General features: G+C 50.9%; 1 protein-coding gene across 3 annotated transcripts in view; it reads right to left on the reverse strand.

Annotated features, from left to right (window-relative positions):
• WWC1 (WW and C2 domain containing 1) overlaps positions 1-22949 on the reverse strand; it is a 147962-nt gene that overhangs the window by 36175 nt on the left and 88838 nt on the right. For all 3 annotated transcript variants that reach the window (XM_021701206.2, XM_021701208.1, XM_021701211.2), the window contains 8 exons: positions 20123-20199; positions 18711-18790; positions 13647-13776; positions 12130-12276; positions 10862-10935; positions 7161-7403; positions 2243-2332; positions 707-1242 (listed from right to left, as the gene is read on the reverse strand). In XM_021701206.2, coding sequence (XP_021556881.1) covers positions 707-1242; positions 2243-2332; positions 7161-7403; positions 10862-10935; positions 12130-12276; positions 13647-13776; positions 18711-18790; positions 20123-20199 — 1377 coding nt within the window. The remainder of the gene's footprint in view (positions 1-706; positions 1243-2242; positions 2333-7160; positions 7404-10861; positions 10936-12129; positions 12277-13646; positions 13777-18710; positions 18791-20122; positions 20200-22949) is intronic.

A 22949-nucleotide genomic window follows, 5' to 3' on the forward strand; every position in this document is an offset into this window, starting at 1 on the left:
CCTCACATCCGGAGAGGAGTGCGATGATAAAGAGGTGGGGTGCTGGGTCAGGAAAACCCAGGTTCCAATCCCTTCTTTCCCCACCTGCTGGCTGGGGGACCTAGAGCAAGTAATACTACCTTTCCGAAACTGTTTCCTCGTCCGTGAAATGGGCATAATAGAAGTAACCTATTTCACTGTATAAGGCACATTGCCCATCACATAATATACCCCAATAAATATTAACTATTACAATTTAATATGTGGTTGCTGCTAAAAATGAAGAATTTCTCTCCTGATAGAGCTTAGCTATACTATCAGCATCTTCTGTTTTGAAGATCCCTACTCGCATCTCAATCCATACCAAAATGTTCTTTCTGACCCCATGCAGAATGGGAGCCAGATCGTATCTCCCTGGCTTCAAACGGTCATATGGGTCCCTGCTGCTATTAGGATAAAATCCAAACTCCCTACCATGCATGGCCCACAAGGCCTTAAATGACCTGGACTCTGCCTGATTCTCTGGTTTGCTGGTAGCCTCAGAGGTTTTGCTCTTACTTTCCCCAAGCTGGCTCCTTCTCACTATTCAAGCGCCCACTCACTTGGGCACACAGAAAGCAGTCAGTAAATGACCATAATTACCACTGGGGTCTGTGCTCAGGCCCAAGTGCACTTCCTACCCTCCTCCCTCCTCGTGGTCCCCTCTTCCGGATGTGATGCTCGCTACCTTGGCCCAACTGTCTGCCTTCCGTTCCTGGTTCGTCCAGCCGGTACTTTTCCTGGGTGCTGCCGCTGAGGCTCAGTTCACAGAGAGTGGCACTCAGCTCCGGGTCTTCAAACTCCAGAGGGCTCAGGAAAGCATCTCCAGCCAGGAGGGGGTCAGCCGTGAGCGGGGAGCAGGGCGGGGATGGAGAGGAGAGGGAGGAGCGGGGGGACAGGGAGGTCATGGACTTCGGGGTGCCAGACAGGGAGCGCAGGGCCTGCAGGCGGTTGCCCCCCTCCGCCTTCTGGGTCTTGGCCACCTCGTCCTCATGGATGGTGGTGATGCAGCCTGAGGGCCGGAAGCCCGTGGCCCCCTCCAGGAGCAAAAACTCCACCTTGCTCTGCAGCTCCGCGTCCAGCTGCTCGAAGGGGTCATAGTAGAGGTCAGTGAAGCTGGCTGAGGTGGAGGAGTCCAGGCTGGAGGTGGCCAGGGAGCCCCGGCTGGACGTGAGGGATCCAGGGCTGCTGCCAGAGGACAGGGACTGCATGCTGCTTGAGAGGCTGGGGGCGGGGAGAGGACAGAGGGTGAAAACACTCAGAGGTTAGGGGGCCACCTGGAATTCCCTTCCTGGCTCTGAACAGCACTATGGACACTTCCAACACGGAATTTTGTTGCACCCTCTTGACAGTCTCCAGGGGAGACCATGCACCCCCATTTCACTAAAGAGGATACCCTGAGAAGCCCATATAGTAAGAAAGTAGCAGAGCTGGGATTCAGACCCAAGTCAGCTGCCTCAGAAGCCCACTTCTTCCTGTTTCCCGAACCTCCACCGGCCCTAGTCCGTTTGCACACTCTTTCCCTGTATGAATCCAGCCCTATTTCTTGATATTTTCCTCAGATAAACTCAGTCTTTACTCTTCAATACATTTATCTTAAAAAGGAAACTTCATATCCTAAGTGTGATTGGAAAAGCAGCATCACTTACTGCAAATAGAAGGCGAGCATTACAAATCTCTGATGGGACAAAATGTTATTAAATCCCAGTGATGCGCTGTTGCCCACCAAGGCCCAGGCCCGAGGCCTGCGCTCTCTGTGTCGGGAAAGCAGGCAGGCAGGTATTCGAGACGTCAATGGGACACACCGGCCTCTGACGGGGGCCTGCTCCTCGGTGCTGGCAGAAGGACTGAGGGTGCCGCAGTCCAGAGAGAAGGATCGCGCCCCTGGCCACACCAGGCCCAGCCCAAGTGCACCAGCCTAACCAGCTGCCTGCTGTGCTTCTAAATGTCCACACTCAAGCTGTGGTGGACACAGGAAGGGCAGAGCCCAGCCCTGCGGCCACACTTGCTGCCCACCACTCACCTGTTTTTGTTTTTTTTTTTTAAGATTTTATTTATTTAATTGTCAGAGAGAGAGAGAGTGCGCTAGCACAAGCAGGCAGAGCAGGCAGAGGGAGAAGCAGGCTTCCCGCGGAGGAGGGAGCCCGACGCGGGGCTCGATCCCAGGACCCTGGGACCATCACCTGAGCCGAAGGCAGACACCCAGGCGGCCTGCACCACTCACCTTTTCAGCTGGGAGTGCAGAGCCGCTACTTGTCGGGTGGCTTCCTCCAGTTCTCTCACCAGTTGGTTCCTCTTACTGTTCAATTTTAACCTGCAGGGACAGAAGGCACGAGTGGTGAGCCCCAGGAGATCCAGCCTCCGTCCATCTGAACGAGGAATCATAGGCAGGTACTTGTGGAGATGTACACACAGACCCACAGTCACACACACAGGAATTTTCCGGAAGCGTTTTACCACGACGTTTGGGGAGACAGGGCCTCCACGTACGATCCTATAGTAACGAATATATTCATCGCCTACAACATACCAGGTGCTGTGCTAGGAAATGTGTCACACAGCCTTAATTCATCTGCACAATAGCCCTGCACAGCTAAAATGGTTTCTACCACTTTACATACGGGAAATTGAGGCTCTTAGAGTTAATTTACTTCAACCTAGAGAATTAGTGGCAGAATTAGAATTCTACCCAATCATCCCTCCCTCCCCTCCCGTCTTCCTTCCCATCCACTGGCCCCTAGCCAACCCGCCAATATTTGCTGAGTGCCTACCTCATACCAGAACCTGCTGTTGGCACTAGGGATAAAGATGTGAGCGAAACAGAACTAGTTTCTGCTCCTATGGCGCTTACATTCTGCTGCGGAGTGGGGGAGAGGACAAATATTAAGAGAATACTCGAATCTCTAATATCTAACACATCGTGTGTCAGGGTTTATGAGGATAAAGTACAGAATGGTAGAAAAGAACTCAGGAGAGACCCAATTTAGACTGGCAGGTGGGCCTCCTAAGCAAGTGACTGTGTGGCTGGGCCTGTTTTGAGGATCTATGCTCTCCTCGGCTACCTGAGCCCACAGCCGGACCCTTTCACAGATTCCCGTGCAGCTGGGCGGGCAGGGCATGGGACAGGGTTCTGGCCAATAGGATGTGAGCGAAGAAGGCACATCAAGCCGAAGTGGGTTAAGTCGGTGGATCTTCCCCACAGTCGCCTAGAGAGCTCTAAGAGGGGAGGTGCCACAGACAGGAAGAGCCTGGGTCCCTGAATGATCCAACACATGGAAGGCTGCCTGTCAGCCAGGCATACTCGACTGGATGCTATGTAGCAAGAAACAAGCTTCTACTGTGTTAAACCATGGAGATTTGGGCGGCAGGTGGCCTGCCCTGACTAGCAGAGACATTTAAGCTGATATGAAGGATGGACAGGAGTTGGCCAGGAGAAGTGCAGGGAAAAGAACATTCCAAGCAGGGAATCACAGCGGGGGCCACTTTCATTTTAAGGTCACCAATGGCTGCCGTGAGGAAAAGGGGTAGGTTGTGGACGTGGAGGCAGGGACAAGAGGTTGGGGTGGCTACGATGGTGTGATTGAGATGGCATGGACCAGGGTGACACTGGAGAGGACAGAGAAAGGTCATGGGCTGGATGAGGGGCGAGGCTGAGGGAGTTAAGAGGAAGACTGTGAGGTACCTGCCACTAGCAACTGAACAGATCGGAGATGGCTTCTGCAGAGATGGGAAGGCGAGGGGCGGAGCAGCCCAGGGGAAGAGAACAGTTCTCTTACGGATGTGTGGGCCTGAACGCTGAACAGGTGAGCTATTGCCAAGGTGGGGAACCCCCATCACATGGATCACCACACGAAAGAGAGGACCATCTGCTATGGATTAGACTGTGTCCCCCTACCCCAGAATTCCTATGCTGACGTCTTAATAACCCAGTACCTCAAAATGGGACTGTATTTGAAGAAAAGGCCTTTAAGGAATTAAGGTTAAAATGAGGTCATATGGATGGGCCCTAATCCAACACGACCCGTGTTCTTATAAGAGGAGATCAGGACACACACCCTGCACATAGAGCAGACCAAGTGAAGACATAGCAGACGTTCATGTGTGGATGGCGATCGTCAAGTTAAGGAGATAAACTTCCAAAGAAACAATTCTGGCAACACTTTGGTCTTGGGCTTCAGGCTCCAGAACTGTGAGAGAACACATTTCTGCTATTGAAGTCACCTATTTTGTGGTACTTTGGTTTGGCAGCCCTAACAAACGAATGTACCACCGTAGGGTAAAATGTAATGGGGAAAAAAAGGGAGGGCCCAGCACTAAGCTCTGAGTACATACAGCACTCCATGGTTGAATGGATTGGCAATAGTAGGCAAAGAAGCCCAAGAGAGTGGGGCCAGAGAGCCCAGAGAAGAGGCAGGTGAGTGTGGTGGAGTGTCCTGGAACGTGGGAGCAAAGATCTGCACGGAGGCATGGCTGATAGCTGATACTAAAGCCCATGTCAGTAATGACCTCCCTGGAATCAAAATCCTTGCTTTTAGAAGAATCTGCTGGATCCAGACCCACCTCTCAGTCCCCCTCCCCCGCCTCTCCTGAAATCCCACACAGAGGGCAGCTTGGGGTGGGCCTGGAATGGCCCCCTCTAACTGCTGGAGTGAGCCCCCTCGAAGGTCCCAGGATCTGACAGGGAAGGGGCTTGTGCCCTCACTAACTCAGAATGTGGGCTGCCCTCAGGGAGCCACTACATTTAAGGTTCTCAGCGTGTGGTCTGCAGACCTCCTGCAATGGAAAGGGGGGCATGCTTATTAAATGCTCCTTCTTGGGTCCTCCTTTGATCAACTGAATCAGAAAGTCGGGGCAGGGCCCATGCATCTGCATCAGAGGGCTCACAGGTGATTTCGGGCACACGAAGGTTACGAGCTGCTGCAGTGGTATGTCCTGCTCTCCGGCACTCGGCACAGTGCCCACCACACGGCTGTGCTCAGTATTGGCTGCATGGAACCACTTTTTCCCAGTGGAGGGAGGCAAAATTCGTTCACTCTGCTGAAAGACCTGCCTGTTCTATCTCCCGCAGACAAATGTGTTCCACTGTGGGGCTCATATGCCCTTATGCCATCTTGCTAGGGAGGGACTGACTGACCCAATCCAGCCGAGGGACTGGGAGAAAGAGTTCATTCTCATGGAAACACCCAACCATGCCAAACCTCCACCAACACACCCGGACCTCCAACGCAAGCTCTGCAGTGAAGACCAGAACTTGCTCTACACGACTCAGCAAGGTGGTGAGGGGCTTGGCATGGGTCTTGGCCAGTTCAATTCCTGGCGCTCTTCTTTCAGAGTCCCCGCCTGGGGCTGGCGGAGCAGGCAGCAGGCCGGCAGATGGAGCCCGTGGTGCACAAAATCCTTGACTCAACAGAATGGAGAGGACTGTGGAATCTCCTGACTCTCCTTAAGAGCAGAGGCCTGGAAGGCTGTGGGGTTGTGGGGCCAAGAAGCAGCTGGGGCTCACCATTTCTACTTTCATTCGCCCCCCCTTCTTTGGGAGAAAAGTCACAGAGACGTGTTCTGGGAGAAAACGTAGGCCCCACCAGAGCCCCACCAGGATGTCAAGGGGACTGGGAATCGGGTGGCCTCACCTTCCTGAGCGTGGGGGTGTAACCACCTACAGCAACACGCAGGTGCCGAGGCCTCCTCCCAGGGGCGCCAGCTTGCCAGGCTATCTGGCATTTGTGTGTGATGCCTGGCACATGCTGGGAAGCTACAAACACATCAAGCATAGAAGTAGGGAGAGGCTCCAGAAGGTGGAGCTGGAATCCCCACAAGCTGTAGCTCAGTACCTGGGGTGCTGGCTCAAAATGCAAGAGCTTGGGCTGCGTCTCAGGGCTGGGGAACTGGTCCCTGGGGAGAGGCCAGGGAGTCCATGCTCCAACCAGCCCCCCGTGTGAGTGCTCAGCAGCTCTCAGAAGTGGTGGTGGGGGCCCACAGAGGGGGAGGGTGGAAGCAGGGGGTAGGACCTGGGGTGTTGGGATGTCTGATGGTGATTGATGTGTGACTGAGGTCTGGCAGGCCTGTGGTGCCCTTTCTGGATGTGTCCATTCCTGTCCTTCTCAAAGGTCCCTGGAGTGGAGAGGCTGATGTGTGACGATGAGGAGCATGATACTTCCAGTCTGAGAGAGAGAGAGAGAGAGAGAGAGAGAGAAAGGGAGAGATCGGAGAGAGGAACAGAAGAAATGGGAGAGAAAGAGACCTAGAGAGAGAACAACAGAGTCCGGGGGATGAACACAGACAGACAAACACGGGACCAGAAGCAAACGGCTGTAGACATAGACAAAAGACCGCTGGGTTGGCTTTCTCCTCTCTTCCATAGGATGCTCGCAGCCATGAGCACTGGACTCTGATGTGCTTGCTTACAAGGGACCAGGCAGAGCCTGCTCACCTTGATCCATCTGGCACCCCACCATGTGCAAGTGGGGCTTATTCGGGTGCTAGGGTACGACTGAGAGTTGGGTGCTGTAGAGCTCAGAAGGCTCCCTGAAGGTATCTTAGGACCCATCACGAGGTGACGCAGAGAGCGTACACCCAGGCACCTAGGACGTCTGGCTTGCTTCCGCTGGGGTGTAGGCAAGTTTACCTGCACCCCCCATCTAAACCAGTGTTCTGCAAAGTGCAAACTGAAACCCCTCAGCCTGAGGTGACATTAGTGGGTCATGACCGTCATGAGAAGAAATGCAATGTAAGAGAGACACTATCAGAGGGCTACCACACATAGAAAGAGTATGCACTGTTTCGTGAAACTTCTGTATCACGGAAGTCACTGCCACAAAGTTGGCAAATGACTGCTCTACATTACATAGGGTTATGTGGCTTACTTTAGTCAGAAGATAATTTCTGAAAACCTGCACCCGAGCAGACGTTTTGGTACTGGGATTCCCTGTGCAAACTCCCAGGGAGCTGGTATTCTGGATGGTGAATCATTTCCCCCAATTTGCGACTTGGGAGAGTTGTGGGATCTCTAGGCTGGGTGTTCTTAGGGCGGAGCCCAGGTGCCCCAGGTGGTCCCTCTTGCCCCTTCCCCTGCCTGGACTGCAGCACAGACTGGCAGCGAGGGTAGGACCCCACGCGCCCTCCTGGCCCCAGCCCAGCCCCACCTCTCCGTCAGGGCCTTGCTCTGCGTGTCCCGAGCTGCCTGCAGATCCTTCTCCAGCCGCTTCCGGGCCATCTCCAGCTGTTCCACCTCCCCCTGGGTCCACTTTCGAGGGCTGATGAAGCGCATCTCCTTCAGCAGCTCCTCCTTCTCGTTGATGAGGATCAGCCGGTCCCTTTCTGAATCCAGCACTCCAGGCCAGGCCTCGCTGTCAAGCTTGGCCAGCTGGATCTTCAGGTTGGCGATCCTGTGGGCGGAGAGGGGCACAGAGGGAGCAGGGTCACAGACTGTGTTTCTAAGGTTATGTACGAGGAGCCATGACAGCCTCAGAGCTATCTCTGGTGGTGACTGTCTTCACCGGACCAGCATGTCGTCTCAAGGAACCTATTTTTATCTAACCAACACATGGGGTGCCTACTCTGTGCCAACAACGAGTAGGCTCTGCAGGGGTGGGGAAGAGACGTAAACAAGGCAATGTCCTTGCCCTGAGGGACACGAAGGCTGGTAGAACAGAGAGCTGGGTTCATCACCAGGCAATAACCTCCTACCGCCAGCTATGGGACCTTGGGCAAGTCGCTTCATGTCTCTGAAGGGAATAACGAAAGCTTCTTTGTCATGGGGTTGTGGTGGAAGGCTTTAGACATATTCCGTGAGCTCTCAAAGCACGGTCTTTGTCACGTAGCAGGTACTAAAACGAATGCTTCTGCTGCTACCGTTTTATTACCTGGTTCGACCACTTATTAGGTATAGAACGTCGGGTGAACTCCCTGAGCCTTGTTCTGAAAATGAGCAATAACGTATTCAGAGGAACTGGCACTAATAGGTGCTCAACCAATGGCCATCAGGGGCCCACTACAATGACGGCAAATACTGCAGTTGCTAGCTGCGTATTCCCAGTCTAGAGACTGGGGTCAGAGGCCTTGAGCCGGAGAGTCTTGGCTCTGGCCTTCTCGACAGAAGGCGCCATTCTTAGACCATTTTGGGATCGTGAGCTTCTAGCACAGGGCCTGGAACACTACGGGCACTTATTACATGTTAAAAGGAAGGAGTTGGGAGCTCCATCCTTTAACCTCTTGGAGACACAGTCTCCTCACCTGTAAGGTGGGGTCAATAATGGAACCTGCAAGGTGGGTTATGAGACCCGAATGAAAACTTACCATCAAGAGCTCTTTATACATTGCCAAGCGCCTGCTGCACAGATATAAAGTATAATTATCTTTGGACCAAAATAAGATCCACAATATAACTAAGATGACTGCTACAAATATCTCAAAGCAATCATGGTGTGATCCTTTAGGATTTAGCTTTTGCAAAGACCTTCAGCATCACATCCTTGCCCCACCCAATCCCTACAGTGTGGATTAAGACCTGGCAGTGAGGTTGCTGGACAGATGTCCACAGAGGAGATGGATCACCTAAGCCTGCACGTCATAAACACGGCCAGCACTTGTGGAGTGCCCAGGCCTCTGCACTCCCAGTCCGATCTTATCTGCAGACGTGTGGCCCGACCCTTCATTTATAGAAACACCGCTGGGGACAAAATCTCCACAGCGTGTCGTGAAAATTCCACGCAAACACATCTAGGTTTGCTCAGTCCCCAGCCACCTGCATCAGAGGGATTCCTGGAGTCGATTAATTTATATGCCACATTCACAAAGAGAGTAATCTGGGACAACTTTGTAGCTTCCGCCACTCTGAGGATGGAGTGATCTGGACAGGTCTGGCAGGGGCTCCACTAGGCTCAGTACACTGAAGGGGTGATCGATGCTTAAGGCTTAGATGTACTTTTTAGTGGAGCTTTCCCAGTGCTCCTTAACCTTCAGGCCACCCACCTTTTGGTGGATCTGATGAAAAGCACTGGACTCGCTCTGCAGAAATGCACACATGACAAAACTTAGCGAGCAGACTTTTCATTACAGCCACCTGCCCTCCCTTCTTTAAGCCCTGCAGCCTCTGCTTTCCATTCAGCGGGCCGCTATCTCCTTGACATTTAAACTACCTCTGGGTGAAAAGGGAGGCGTGAAGCTGGGTAATGGCAGATGAGCCAAGAAGCTCTGAGATGAGAAGTTTAATGGCTCAAGCCCAGAGGGGAGATTTCAGTCCTTGGGTCTCTCCAGAACTGATCCTCTAAGATAGGCATTACTGCAGGCTGGAATGGATCCAGGGTTCAGAGTGGTCCCCTTCAGAGGAGACAAGTGGCTGTCCAAATGCAGAAGTCCTGCTGTTTTGCTGGGCCTCTAGGGGGAGCTGAAATAATGCAGAGTGTTTTCTCTACCTGACCCAGGATCCAATTGCTCCTCCTCCTGTTAGTAATACTCCACATTTTCTTTGGGAAATCACTCCTACCATACTTAAGTCACTTGGGTCCCACAAAGCTAATCTCAATCCCCTTCCCAGAGTTAGGCACATGACGCATGCCTGGACCTTCAGAGAATTCTAATTCCTCCAACTCTGCAACAATGATTGGTTCACCAGGAAAACCCAGGGAGCCTCAAACTCAAAATCCGTTAAATCTGTTGGGAAAGGCAGGTCCTCCTTCTGCTGGGGTTGCTAACCTGATAGTATATAACTCTAGAATTGCTGGGGGTCACCTTTACATTTCGATAGGAAAGTCTGTCAATACAAAGGCAAACAGGGTAGAGAAGAGAAAAACTGAGTCTGTGTAACATGATTTGAATTCCTGGATCCAGCTGTGCCTGAAGTTGGTTTATCCTAGGACTTTGGAATTCAATAAGCCAACAAATTTCCTTTGCTGCTTCTTCTAGTTTCTGTAGGATTTCCATCACTGCTGCAAAGGGTTCTGCGGCTCACAAAGAGTTGGCAGAGGGGCAGAGCCGGGCACTGCCACGCTCTATCTGGCCTGGCTTAGAATGTCCATGGGCCAGGCAGCATATGGATACAATATGCCTGGCTTCATTCACCAGCACACTCTGTGGATTCTTTCCCAGGAAGGCTGGCTTCGTGCATACGGAGATCACAGACTTGGAGCTAGACTGTTCAGAGTTCAAAATCCTAATCCATCATCTTGAAAAGTCATAAAACATCTTAGATCTTACCTTTCTCTTCTCTAACATGGAGATAACACAAACTATGCTATAAGGTTGTTTTTAAAATTCAATGAGACGATACACATACAAATGCTTTAATACAATACCTGGTGCATAACAGATGCTCTAAAAATAACAGCTTTGCTTATTGTTTTAACTTTATTTGTGGCGGTGGAACCCAACTGCTTAGGAGCCCGTGAAGCCACAGAACGTCTAAAGTCACTGGGGTCTACACGGTTTGTAAGCACAGCTGGCTCCCCATTGGGCAGGAGACACTGAAGTGTTCAGCGTCCAGGGTCTGTTTCGCCTTATTGCTAAAAACCTCAGTTGTGCTCCTTCAAACCAGGCTACTTACAGGATCATCGGAAAACCCTGATTATAGAAACCGAGCCGAGTAAGTGGAAAGAGAACGAGGCTCTGGGGTTTCAGAGATCTGGGTTCAAAGCACAGTGCCACTTTTTACCTAGTTAAGCGTCCCTGGCTCAGTCATTTCCTCTCTGAGCTTCAGAGAGGGTTAAAATATAAATACCATAATCCTCATCTTCATAATCTTGGAGGACTAAAGAGAAGGAGGTGTATGAGAAGTCAGGCAAGGAGCAGACACTGTGCAACGGTAGTTGCCGTAACTGGAACCATCCCGCCCCCAGCCCCTAATTACCTTCTCTTAGCCTCTTCATATCGAAGGCGCAATCTGACCTTCTCTGCCAACTGATTGTTGCTGCTCGTGCCAAACTGGGGGAAAGAACAAAGTCGGGAATTATAGGCCCATTGTGGCCGGTGCGGAGTTGGATTTCAAGAGCTCATGAGAGACTTGACAGCTTGCGTGGGAAGTAGCTAAGAATAGCCCCCAATTACTGAGTTGGCTGTGTGATCGCAGGGAAGCTAGTCAGGCAAAGACACTTTCCTTCCTGCAGGCTGTGGGAAGACCCCCAAACTCAGACATCCATCACTTCCAGAAGAGAAGCGGAGCGCCCAGAATATCATCTTGCAGCCCCGAAGGGCTTGGAGCCCATTCAAGCTCCAGCAGCATGGAGGACAGCTGGTCAGGAGGAAACAGGGGCAGCCAATATACAAGAAAGCCATCCTGGGAGAGCTGGGGAGGGGCTCCGCTGAAAACTCAGGGAGGCGGCAGCCAGGACTGAAACACTGAGTGATTGAGAAGAGGGTCCTAGAACCGGCAGGGAGGCCTACGGTGGCTTATAGCTGGACACTTGGGTGGCATGGAGAAGGAGGGGACAGCCTATTGGCCGCATCATTCTGTCAAGAGCGGCAAGAAGCTCCAGGGCTCACCCAAGCAGACATGGATAGAACGTCTCTTCACAAGTGGGGACACAGCTATAGGAAACAGAGAGGAATAGCATTTAGCCACGGAGGCTGGGAGGTGGGTCTGCTCAATGTCACCTGTTCTAGGAAAACAAAAGTTCTCCAAATGAGCCAGACGGCCACGGGTCAGTCCTGCTCTAAAACTTCCATGGAGTAAATCCGGATGGCACTCACACTATTCACTACAGTGACCAGCCTGAGCTTTTGAAGAGAGCTGTCTGAAAGCCACATGTAACGTTCTGGGATGAACAGAGGGGAAAATATCACCTGATTTATAGCTGGTGAAAGAAAAGCAGAATGGTGTTACAAATCTATAAGAAGGGAACCCAAGAGAGACCCTGGTCCTTCAGACCTGCTTTCTGTGCAGCATCTAGAGATGCAAGCACATGGCCAGGCAACACTCAGGACCTTGGAGTCAGCGCTGGCTTTTTCCTCCACACCATCACCTCATGTCATCCTGGGGCCAAGCGGTCTGCAAGAGAACGGAGCTCCAGGAGGCTGAGTTAGCAGCCAGGCCCAGAGAGACACGGGTCAACTCCGCAGGTGAGAAACGAGGAGGTGACTGCCCTCTACAGCCGTCTCCTGGATGCACAGCCTACTCACACTTCCCGAGATGTCCGTCTGGGAGCTCACGTCCAGGTACTGTTTCGGCAGCGGGAAACCTGAACTCTCCAGAGAGCTGCCGCTGGACCACAGGTCAGAGTGGGACCCTCTTTCCGTGCAGAAGCCATCCTTCAGCATGGCGAGGCTCTAAAGAGGGGAGGGGGGCAGGGTTAGCAACACAACTGCCCGGGAGGCAGCTCTGGTCTGCCACCCTCCGCGTGCTTCCCTCTCCACCTTGCGTCATTCAGCAGGAAGCCACACTCACTCCGGTAAGGTAAGTAAAGAGCTAGCAGTAAGTGGGCAGTTGCTCGGTGCTGGGCCTTTTACTTGGGAGAGAATGCTATGGGCCCCGGCTCTGGAGCCACACTGCCTACCTTGGAATCCTGGCACTGCTACTCCCTAGCTGTGTGACCTGAGCTAGTTGATTAAGCGCTCTGTGCCTCAGTTTCCTCTCCTGAAAAGTAGGAATAACCATAGGTCCTATCTCATAGGACTACCATACTGATTTAACGAGATGACCAGGGCAAGGTGCCAGTACAGTCAATACTCAGCACCTGTCAGCGTTAGCATCAGCTTACTGAATCCTGACATCAGACCTGGGACTGATAAACCTAGGATTGTCCCCATCTTATTCATAAGGGAGTTGTTGCATGGAGAAGCTGGCAAATGACAGAGCAGGATTTGGTCCTGGTCTGTCTGACTTAAGACTCAGTGCTCTTAAATGCTAATCACAATAGGAACATGGCTCCCTGTCCACCAGGGCCTGAATGTTTTCACTGGGCTGCTGCCCTGGGCAAGAGCTTCGAGATCATTCTCTCTGTCATAGAGCGTAAAGCTCCCTTCACCAAATCAGTTACAGCCCCTCTGAGCCTGAATCCTCATGTGCCAATGGGAACACAAACAAATCCAGTATCTCTGAGGTCAGGGTAGTTCCTGTGAGGGGAGGTGGAGTGTCTAGGGATTGAAAGACTAGGCTTCTGAGTCCGTGTTCATGGGTTCGAATCCTGGCCCCACCACTGATTCTGAGCTGTACCGTCATTATCTGCAAGAAGGGGATGAACTAGGTCTGGTGTAAGAGATAAGTGAGGCATGATGCACGCAAAGTGCCTGGCACATGAAGTCACATCAACTCTCATCTGCTCGGTCCTCAGCACAGACGGAGAACATGGGATGAAATACTCATGAAGATGTTCCGTTCTGATGTCGGGGCTATCGGTGTCGGAACAGCCTCCCTATCCAGTTCTTTGAGAAGGAAGCCAGGTGGCTAGAAAGAGTGGCAAGGACATGACCTTTGGACTGGAGCAGAGGGCTCCTGGAACAACTCTGCCAGCGACGTGACCTTAGGCAAGCCACCTAATGCTTCTGAACCTCCTCTCCCTACTCCATAAAATGAGACTGAAAGCCCAAGAAAGCCAGCGATGGGACCTCAGTGACTGCGTAGCGTGCCTGAGTCCGGGCACAGAAAGGTGCTCAGGAGAAATCAATGTGGGATCCCCATCACTGGAACTCTCTCGTACCTTAATGAGATCTTGCTTTTCTTTTTCTCCACAAGTGATGGCCTTCTTGATGGCTTTCGTTTCTCTCAAGACAGCCTGAGCTTCATCCAGTTTGTAGCTGCCCTGAGCATCAGACATTTTCTTATCGATTCTAGGAAACAGTCAATGGGGAAGGTCAGACAAAGATAGGGTGAGGGATGGAGTCTCCCCTGGGGAAAAGCAGACGACAGACATCAGTCCCGTAAGAAGATTCCTCTCTGTCCTGCACAGCCTCCCTCCCCAGGTCCGGCCTATGGGATAAGGCATAGCAGGTTCCAGTGAAATGTCTCACGGTGTGGGGCTGCAGAATCGACACCACCCTGGAAGTCAAGGGTCCTCTAAGCGTCAGCTCTTACAGGAAGCTTTCCCTGATTACCTCCCTGTGTCCTCTAGGCCGGGCTAGGTGTTCCCATAACACTGTGCGCAGCTGTGACCTACAACCATTACGTTGGGTTCTACTTAGTACTACGTACGGCAGTGTCCTTGACTGGTCTCTGGCAGGCTTGGGACACAGGTGCGACCGAATCCGCTCAGTATCTGGTATAGAACATTCCTTTAACTTGGGGTCTCTCAACCTCACTATCTTGACATTTGAGGAGGATGATTCTTCGTGGTGGGGGGCTGTCCTGTGCATTGCTGGATGTTTAGAAGCATCCCTAGGCTCTGCCCACTAGATGCTAGCAGCATCCTGACCTCAAGTTGTGACAACCAAAAATGCCTCCATACTTTGCCTAATGCCCCTTGGGGGAGAGGAGCAAGATCATCCCCAGCTGAAACCCATGGACTTTTTAATAAGCATTTGTGGAGTCAACAGGCATAATGAAAGAAAGTTGCGAATGATGAAAATCTCCCAGCCCTGCTACTCAGTAGCATGACCTTGGGCACGGCCCTCAGTGCTTGGAGGCTTGGCTTGTTCCTCTAAAAACACCTGGATAATGTCACCTGCCCAGCCCATGTCCATGAAGCTGTTAGGAATGTCAAATGGATAAAGGATGGACAGTCAGGTGGTGGACTAGGATGTATGGGACCAAATCAAGCTTATCTAGGCCCCCCATACAGGTTCATTTTGGTGGCAGAAAAGAGTTAAAAAAATAGTTAAGGGTCTCGATGTCACTTTCTGAAGATCAGACCAAATCAGAGATGGTGGAGGTCCGGGCCCTCTGGCGAAGGAGGCTGTGGTGTGGAGAAGCTTCGGAGGAAAGAGATAAATTTTAACTGCTTCACATTTTCCCCAAAGGCTAGGCCTGAGGTCTCAGTCCCCAGTGGAGAAAAGGAAGTCTTACAGTCTGAGGGAACACCACAAACCCATTATTTTGGGATGAGAAACCACTCACAGGCATTCCTCTCTGGTTTCCTGCTAGAGGCCAAACTGTCCTGGGCTAAAAATAACCTGAGTGGGGAATCACGGATGGCGGGAGCAGGTTTTCATCCCGGTCTGTCTGTGCCTCCGAGCAGGAGAGAGGGAGAGAACCCGGGTCTCAGCACGGCCCTCCCCCTGCCTGTCCATTATTTCAGCCTCCGTGGAGAGAAAACAAAGCCCCATTTATGTCTCCCCACTAAAAATAGCCTGTCTGTTCCTTTCGAGGACTTGGGCCCGAGCAAGCCTGCCAGGTTGGCTAAGACTGGTCTCAGATTTAGTTTGAAAAATTAGTCTAAAGGGAGCTTTCTGGTAGCAGAGGCCTGCCTGAGATGCTCTGTGGAGAGGAGGGACCCCCAGGACCGGAGGTGGCCCTGCCCCAAGGTGGGGGGAGGGGTGCAGGAGAGATGCCATTTGCTTGAGCGGGGCTGGGGGCTCTGGGGAGGGGGCTGTGCCCTGCTGTCCTCTGCCAACAGGATGGCTTTGAATCCTCAGCAGGATGAGACAGACGCGGTCTGTCTGCTGGGCCCTGGGCTCCTCAGACAGCCTCTACCTGATTTCCCTCAGGGGCCTTAGCAACCCAGGCTCTGGAATTTGGCTCCAGAGAGGAGCTCCAAGAGGGAACACTCTTGGGATTGGGGGGTGGGGGGAGGGGAACAAAGGGTCACCATTATGTGCTCACTGAATGAATCTTTTTTTTTTTTTTTTTAAGGGAAAGAAAAATTGTGTGGCTGCAGGGGAGAGGAGGGTGTAGTGGGCTGCCTGTGTTTTAGAATTTCCAAATCACGCAGCTGTCCAGAGATTCACACAGCCACTAGCCACAGCACAGCCACAGAGAAGAAGGGCAAAGGCTCCACAGGAGCCAATTCCTCTCGGTCTTGTCCGGACAACTCTCACCTGGGCAGGGCGGCTTTGGGGACATGCAGACAGATGCCGCACGGCCCTCCACCCACAGGGATGACATGCCAAGTCTCAGTTCTTTCCTATTTACAAGGGCTCGAGGCAGCTGACGGACCCAAGTCCCGAGCTTTCATCGCGATTTTTCTTTTCAGTCTCCGAAGAGGTATCCTTCAATTCTCATCAACCTTTCCTTTTTTTTTTAAAACTGGGGTTGCTGACCATGAACATGGTCATGACAGATGGACAAGTTTCACCTTCTCCCATGCTCTGCTAAGGGAGGAGGCTGAGAGGTAGAAGTGATGAGATCATCTCCCACCACTAGCCTCTGAAAAAGATCCCAGGGGACGTGGAAAGAGGGTATGTTTTCTGGGTATGAAAAGAAGGTTATTAAGGATGAAGCCAGGAAGGAAGGTATTAGCACATGAGCGGCAAAACCCCAAGTCTTGGGTTCTAATCCCACTCTGCCGCTTACTGGCTGGGGGGGCCTACGGTCTACTTTCAACCTCGTCAGTGCCCTCATCTGTAAAGTGGGGCAGAACAAAAACTTCTCTTAAAGGGGGAGAGACAGTGAATTGAGGTGACTGATGCAAAATGCTTATGCAGCAGAGCTGTTAGCCTGGGGCAAACAGAGTTCATCTGAGTTCCTCCCCAAATGTAAGCCAGCAACTAGCTAGAGGTCACCCCCTCACATCCCTCGCCAACCCTTACACTCACTGCCAGGCCCTGTCACACGCTTCAATTTCATCTTCACAATCACTTATTTTTCAGATAAAGAAACCAAAGCTCACGGGGGTTAAGTCACTTTTGCAAGGTCCCAGGGAGCTGGGATTTGAACCCAGGCCATCTGCCCCTTGAGGCTACATTCCTAACCCTCTATGCCAAGGTGTGCATGAAAGCAGATGCCTTCCTCTGCACTGAACATGGAGCTGGCTTCAGGTAGAGAGTGTGGGCGTCAGGGCTGCCATGAGTCTTATCTGGGCCTGATACCAAACATCGGTTGGGTGGAGGGAGGAGGAAAAAAAAGGAGGCTTGTCTTTGGGGTTTCAGCGTCAGCTTACCAAAGAACAAGAATTTTCAATGCTGCTACAGGGTGACAAAGTGGTAAAACAGGTTTGTGGTGGCTCAGAGAAGAATGGGAAATGTTCTAACCAGAAGCTCCTGAGGATTGCAGGAAGGGGGAGGAGGGGAGGGCCCCTGCGGTAAGATGACGTGGGAGTGAGCAACCTTTAAACTATGTGTTCAGAATCTGGAGGGCTCATGAGGTTATTTGCTTTATAGATCACAAATAGGACTTTTCTAAACTCATATTCCTGCTCTTGACTGTCACAGGCATATGGATATATACATATATTAATAACATATGCATCTGTATAAGCACACACACAAAACCATATTTTATAACAATTTATAATACAAAAAAGCATTATACACAATTTATACTTTCTTAAACCTTGTGTGGTGGGGGGTTCATGGTAGCTCCTCCCCAGGCAGTGGGGGCTTGGAGGATGGGAAGATGTGAGTAAGAACCAATCAACCCCTGAGAGTGGTCACAGTTCCCTCGATTAACAGAGCCTGGAGACAGACATCCCAAGGCTCGGAGCTGTGGCCACAGAGTGGTCGGGGTGGATTTGAGGTTCAGAGGCTGAGGAAAAGGTATAGGCAGAGAGAGAGAGAGAGAAAAGGCAAGTGACTAGAGAAGCAGCTGTCTGTAGAGATGTGGCCTCCCTGGGAATCTAAGGGCGATGTCCCTTAGAACAGAGAAATTGACTGGCTGCTCTCCTGGGGCTTCCAAGAGGGCTCCAGACACCTCTGCAATGACTGTACACTGAGTCCATCAAATACACTGAACGTGACTCAATGCATAAGTGTTCGTTGCATGTGTGACTATTCATAACGATAAGCTAATGCTTACTGAGCACTTACTGTGTGACTCGGTTTCCTCACCTATAAAGCGGAGTTAGCTAAGAGAACATTCCTTATAGAGTAGTGATGAGGATCAAATGAGGTCACGCAGGCAGAAACAATGAAAGTGCTTCCCGGCAGAGAAACTGCTCAGCGAATCTTAGCTAGTATAATGATAATAGCAATCAACACACCTGCTCCAAAAAAACAATAGAGCATGGTGCCGTGCATGCTCGTCTAGTGATCTGTGTGTCGTGGAAGAGAGCCTCGTTCCTTCAGTGGGGCACACTAGCTGCTCATCTTTAGGGGCCGGGGAAAGAAGAGTTTGTTTTGTTTGCGTGTGTACCAGATCCTACTGGATCTCCTGGAGGAGATGAGACAGGTGCCCAGAAATGCCCAGCAGTACTTGTTTCTGTGACTGGCTGGTAAAACTCAGCAGAACGGGACAGACTTTAATGGCCTCAGGAATTCAGAGGACAATGAGAACTCTGGTTTGAAGGGATTTCCCTTGGGGTGCCTGGGTGGCTCAGCTGGTTAAGTGCCTGCCTTCGGCTCAGGTCATGATCCCCGGGTCCTGGGCTCAGGGTCCTGGGATCGGGCCCCCGCATCATGCTCCCTAAGCAGGTAGTCTGCTTCTCCCTCTGCCCCTCCCCCTGCTCATGCTTGCGCACTCTCCGAAATAAATAAAATCTTCAGAAAAACAGAATGAAATGATTCCCCTTGTCTCTTTCTACACCTCAACCTTGGGTGACAGTATCTTCAGTAAATACCAGTGGACTAGAACTGGAATTGAATGATTAGAGTGGCCTTACATGAGAGAGACAGACATAGGGGCAGGAAGGGGAGCATGGGACACCCCCACGCTCTGCACAACAGAGTGGACTTACTTCTTCAGGGTCTGAAAGCCACGCTCTTTGAACTGCAGCTCTTGCTGGAGGTGAACCATCTCTCTCTTGAGCTTGTTGACCTGGATGGCAGAAGACCACAGAAGGGGCTAGATCAGTGATTGATGGAACCACGGGCTGCCTTCTCCTCTAAGGGGAACCCAGAGCCCCCCACAGCCCCTGCATAATGACTCAGGTCGATATCCCTTGGCCACATGGTCCTAACACCTTCCCCTCACTGATGTTGCCTTGGTCTCTGCAGCTGCTCGTGCAGTCAGCATCCCAGCCCGGCTGTCCTGCAGGTCATCCTGGGTCAGCCCTCACTTGAGGGAAACAGGAAGTGGACAGGTGCTAGCGGCCCTGAGATAGAGCTTCGCCTTCCCACTGCCTAGCTGGGTGACCTCTCTCAAGCCACCTTGCCTCTCTGAGCCTCCCTTCCCTATTCAGACAGAACAGAAACATGGTCATTCGCAGGGCTGTGCATTACCTAAAGCAGGCAATGGGTATGGGAGTGTGGTGCATGGAGGCGAGAGGCAAGACACGGCTCACGGAGCCAGATTTGACCTGCAGGAATGCTTTGTTTGGCTTGCAGTTATTAAATCAAAAAAGTTCATTGCTAATAATGAAATACTGAGAGATTTCCTATAGTAAACCTAAGTATAGCTGTTTTCTAAAATTAGAAGATCCGCTGACACTGAGCCCTCATTCCAGCATGGCCCCAAGAGGGGAGGGCTAAAATTCAACGACCCCTTTAGACAGGGCACAGCTCTCTAGGTTGCTCACTTCCCACCACTCCCTCCTGCTTCACCCCGAGCCCACTGCCCCCTTTTACATTTTCTTGCAGGCACCTGACTTTGGAGAACCTGCTCCAGAACTAACTGAACCAGTGTTCAAAATACTGGCTTTACCTCGAGCAAGTCCCTTAACTGCTGTGCCTTAGTTCCACATCAGGACAATGGAGATCCTATTTATCCCCAAGAAGTCAGGAAGTAATTACTGTGACGTAGTTAAATAAGACGATGGAGAACAAGCAACAGCTAGGAAGACAGCGCACGACGTGAAGCACTGTGGAGGCAGCCTGAGTCCTTGTGACCCTGGGCAAGTTCCTCAGCTCCCCTCAGCTCATGTGTGCTCGTCTTTAAAGTCCAGACACTGACAACAGCTGCTTCACGGGCTTGCTTCGAGAACTTGAGACAGAAAGCAGTGAGCACTGCGCCAGGGATGCCGTGAAATGGCAGCGGCGGTTGCCATCACAATTGCTATGACAACTGCCACCCCCGCTATTATTCGGGATCCTGGCAGTCGGCACTGGCCGCCCCTGCCTGGTGGAAGCACCTGCTCTGGGCTTGTGGGCGGGGAGGGGCCCGTGGCTGCTGCCGTGACCCCCTTCCACAGGACATGCAAAGGGGCCCTACCCGGGATTTCGCGGTGGCAATTTCAGCTTTCAGGATCTCAGGGTCATACTTGGAGCTGGATGATGAACCCGACACCACTGCAATGAGAAAGGGAAAAAAAAAAAAACAGTTCTGTAGGAGAAACACATTTTGATAAAGATGGCTTGTTTGGCCATCTACATAAACCCAGAAAGGAATGACTAAGAGTCTAACAAGGGGGGATCTGCTAGATAAATAGGGTGCATGGTTAAATGAGGACAATACGACTTAATGTGATTTAAAATGATGGTGCAGGGGTGCCTGGGTGGCTCCGTCCGTTAAGCATCTGCCTTCGGCTCAGGTCATGATCTCAGGGTCCTGGGATCGAGTCTTGTGTCGGGCTCCTTGCTCAACAGGGAGTCTGCTTCTGCCTCTGTCCTTCCCCACTCCCTTCACTCTCTCTCTCTCTCTCAAATAAATAAATAAAACCTTTAAAAAAAATAAAATAGGGCGCCTGGGTGGCTCAGTTGGTTAAGCGACTGCCTTCAGCTCAGGTCATGATCCCAGGGTCCTGGGATCGAGTCCCACATCAGGCTCCCGGCTCAGCAGGGAGCCTGCTTCTCCCTCTGACCCTCTCCTCTCTCATGCTGTTTCTCACTCGCTCTCTAATAAATAAATAAATAAAATCTTTAAAAAAAAAATAAATAAAATAAAATGATGGTGTAGGGAAATCCTGAACAAGGGAAAATGTCCAGAATGTGCTGCTACCTGAAAACAAGTGTACAAAAAACTATAAAGAAAGTTAAATTTGGAAAATATACAGTTAACAGATACACATGCATATGCATCTAAAAAAAAGCACAGAAAGAAATATACCAAAAAGGTAACACTGATATCTACTCGAGATGTAGACGATGATGAATATCTTCATCTTTGTATTTTTCTTTTCTACATTTTCTAAGATGAACATATTTTTATAATCAGAAAAAAATTAATAAAAATATTATTTATCATACTTCAAAATATTAATGTGTATTTTTAAGGGAAAATAAATTACTCATAATCCCATCACCCCAATGCAATAATCTTTTCTCACAAGTTACTTTCTACTGCTTATCCACAGTTCTTTCTTTTTGTTTAAATTTTTTATTTTATTTATTTGAAATAGAGAGAACATGAGCAGGGGGAGGGGGGCAGAGGGAGAGGAAGAGTGAGAAGCAGGCTCCTCGCTGAGCAGGGAGCCCAATGTGGGACTCGATCCCAGGACCCTGGGATCATGACCTGAACCGAAGGCAGACACTTAACTGACTGAAGACCACCCAGGCACTCTGGGTATCCACAGTTCTATTATGTAGTTGTAATCTTACCGCATTTAAAAAAAATTTTAAAATAGTATTTAGGTCTTGAAAAGATACTTAAGATTTACAAAAATGAGCACAACAGAGTAAAATATATTTAAAGTAAGGAAAATGAGACAAAGGAAATCCAAGAATGAGGAAGCACACCCACAGGTGTGAGGTTAGTTAGGGCTCAGGCAAACATGGAAGGTCCCACTTCCTTACCAGGTGCCACAGCCTGGCTCTGAGCTTCCTAACTGGTGATGTGAAGAGGGAAAGGGGCCCGATGTAAGAGTCATGGTGCCCTTAATGCAAACACAACCTCATGGTCAGGGAAAGGAGAGGCATTCTTGGTATGGAGGCCAGAGAAGAGTTTCTCCCGTGGGGCCTTAATCCTACCATCTGTGCAATTCCATTCTCCCCCACCTTTCCACCTACGGTCCCCTGGACACTGTGTGTGCACAGCGATATCACCTGCTGGGGCCTAGAGTTTTCTGAGGATAGAGACTGGCGGCAATTTCCAGAGTCCAAAGGTAGAAGTGACAGTTGCGAAGGGGATGCTGCTCTTTGGATTTGGTTAAAATACTGGAACGGATCTTCTGATCACGCACGAGGAAAGTTAAATCGTAACACTGGAAAGTTCGGGAGAAGTGAAATAAAAGTGTTCTGCATAATAACAGAAAAGATGTTCTGCACCAAAGGCAGTGTTGCATTTCTGCCCAGTTTACAGTGATGATGACGACGAAGGGGAGGAGGAGGTGGAGGCTGGGTTTTACTATAAGAGATGGGTGGCAGGGATACCTGGGTGGGGAGGGGAACCTTGTGGTCCTCCATGTGAGTATGGAACAGAGACTTCAGATACAGATTTTTGTTTCCAATTGGAAGCTTTTATTCCTGCATTCTCGTTCCTCTGGTGTTTGCTGGACTTCGGGATTTCAGGGTGGGACTTGGCTGGGTACATAGCTGGTGGCAGTGATTGAAGCCATATTCCCCAGACAGGCACTTTTCAACAAAATTTTAAGGTTGTTAATATTTGTTACCCATTGATCAATTGTAAAAACACGGTGAAGAGAGTCACTGGTGAGGAAGATGGGGATAGCTCAAGAAGGAGGGTGTCCGTTCTGTGAGCGCCCCATCCTGCCAACCACTCTGCTATCAGGCTGTGCTGCTGGACTGGGGTTGACAATTCAGGGAGCTGTAAAGGTGAGCGTGGAAGGAGCAGCATGGGGAGAGCCCTTGAAAAATTGCAAGACCTCACCCTACCAGGGAGAGCATGGCTGTGGGGACCAGCAATGCCACCCAGAGCTGACCTGCAGAACGTGGAGGTGGTCCTAGGGCATGCTCAAAAATCTTGGGAGGGAAGGGAACCCAAAAAAGAACAGACTCCCACCAACTGGGCCACTGGGGGCTTGAATTCTTATGCTCTGGGGTACCACTGCGAAATGCACTCTCTGTACCCCAAAGCTGCTGAAATGGGATGTGGCCTGTTATTATTATTATTTTTTTCTTTCTTTTTTTTTTTTTAGGAAGAT

This window comes from Neomonachus schauinslandi, chromosome 7, assembly GCF_002201575.2.
Source record: "Neomonachus schauinslandi chromosome 7, ASM220157v2, whole genome shotgun sequence".
Lineage (NCBI taxonomy): Eukaryota > Metazoa > Chordata > Mammalia > Carnivora > Phocidae > Neomonachus > Neomonachus schauinslandi.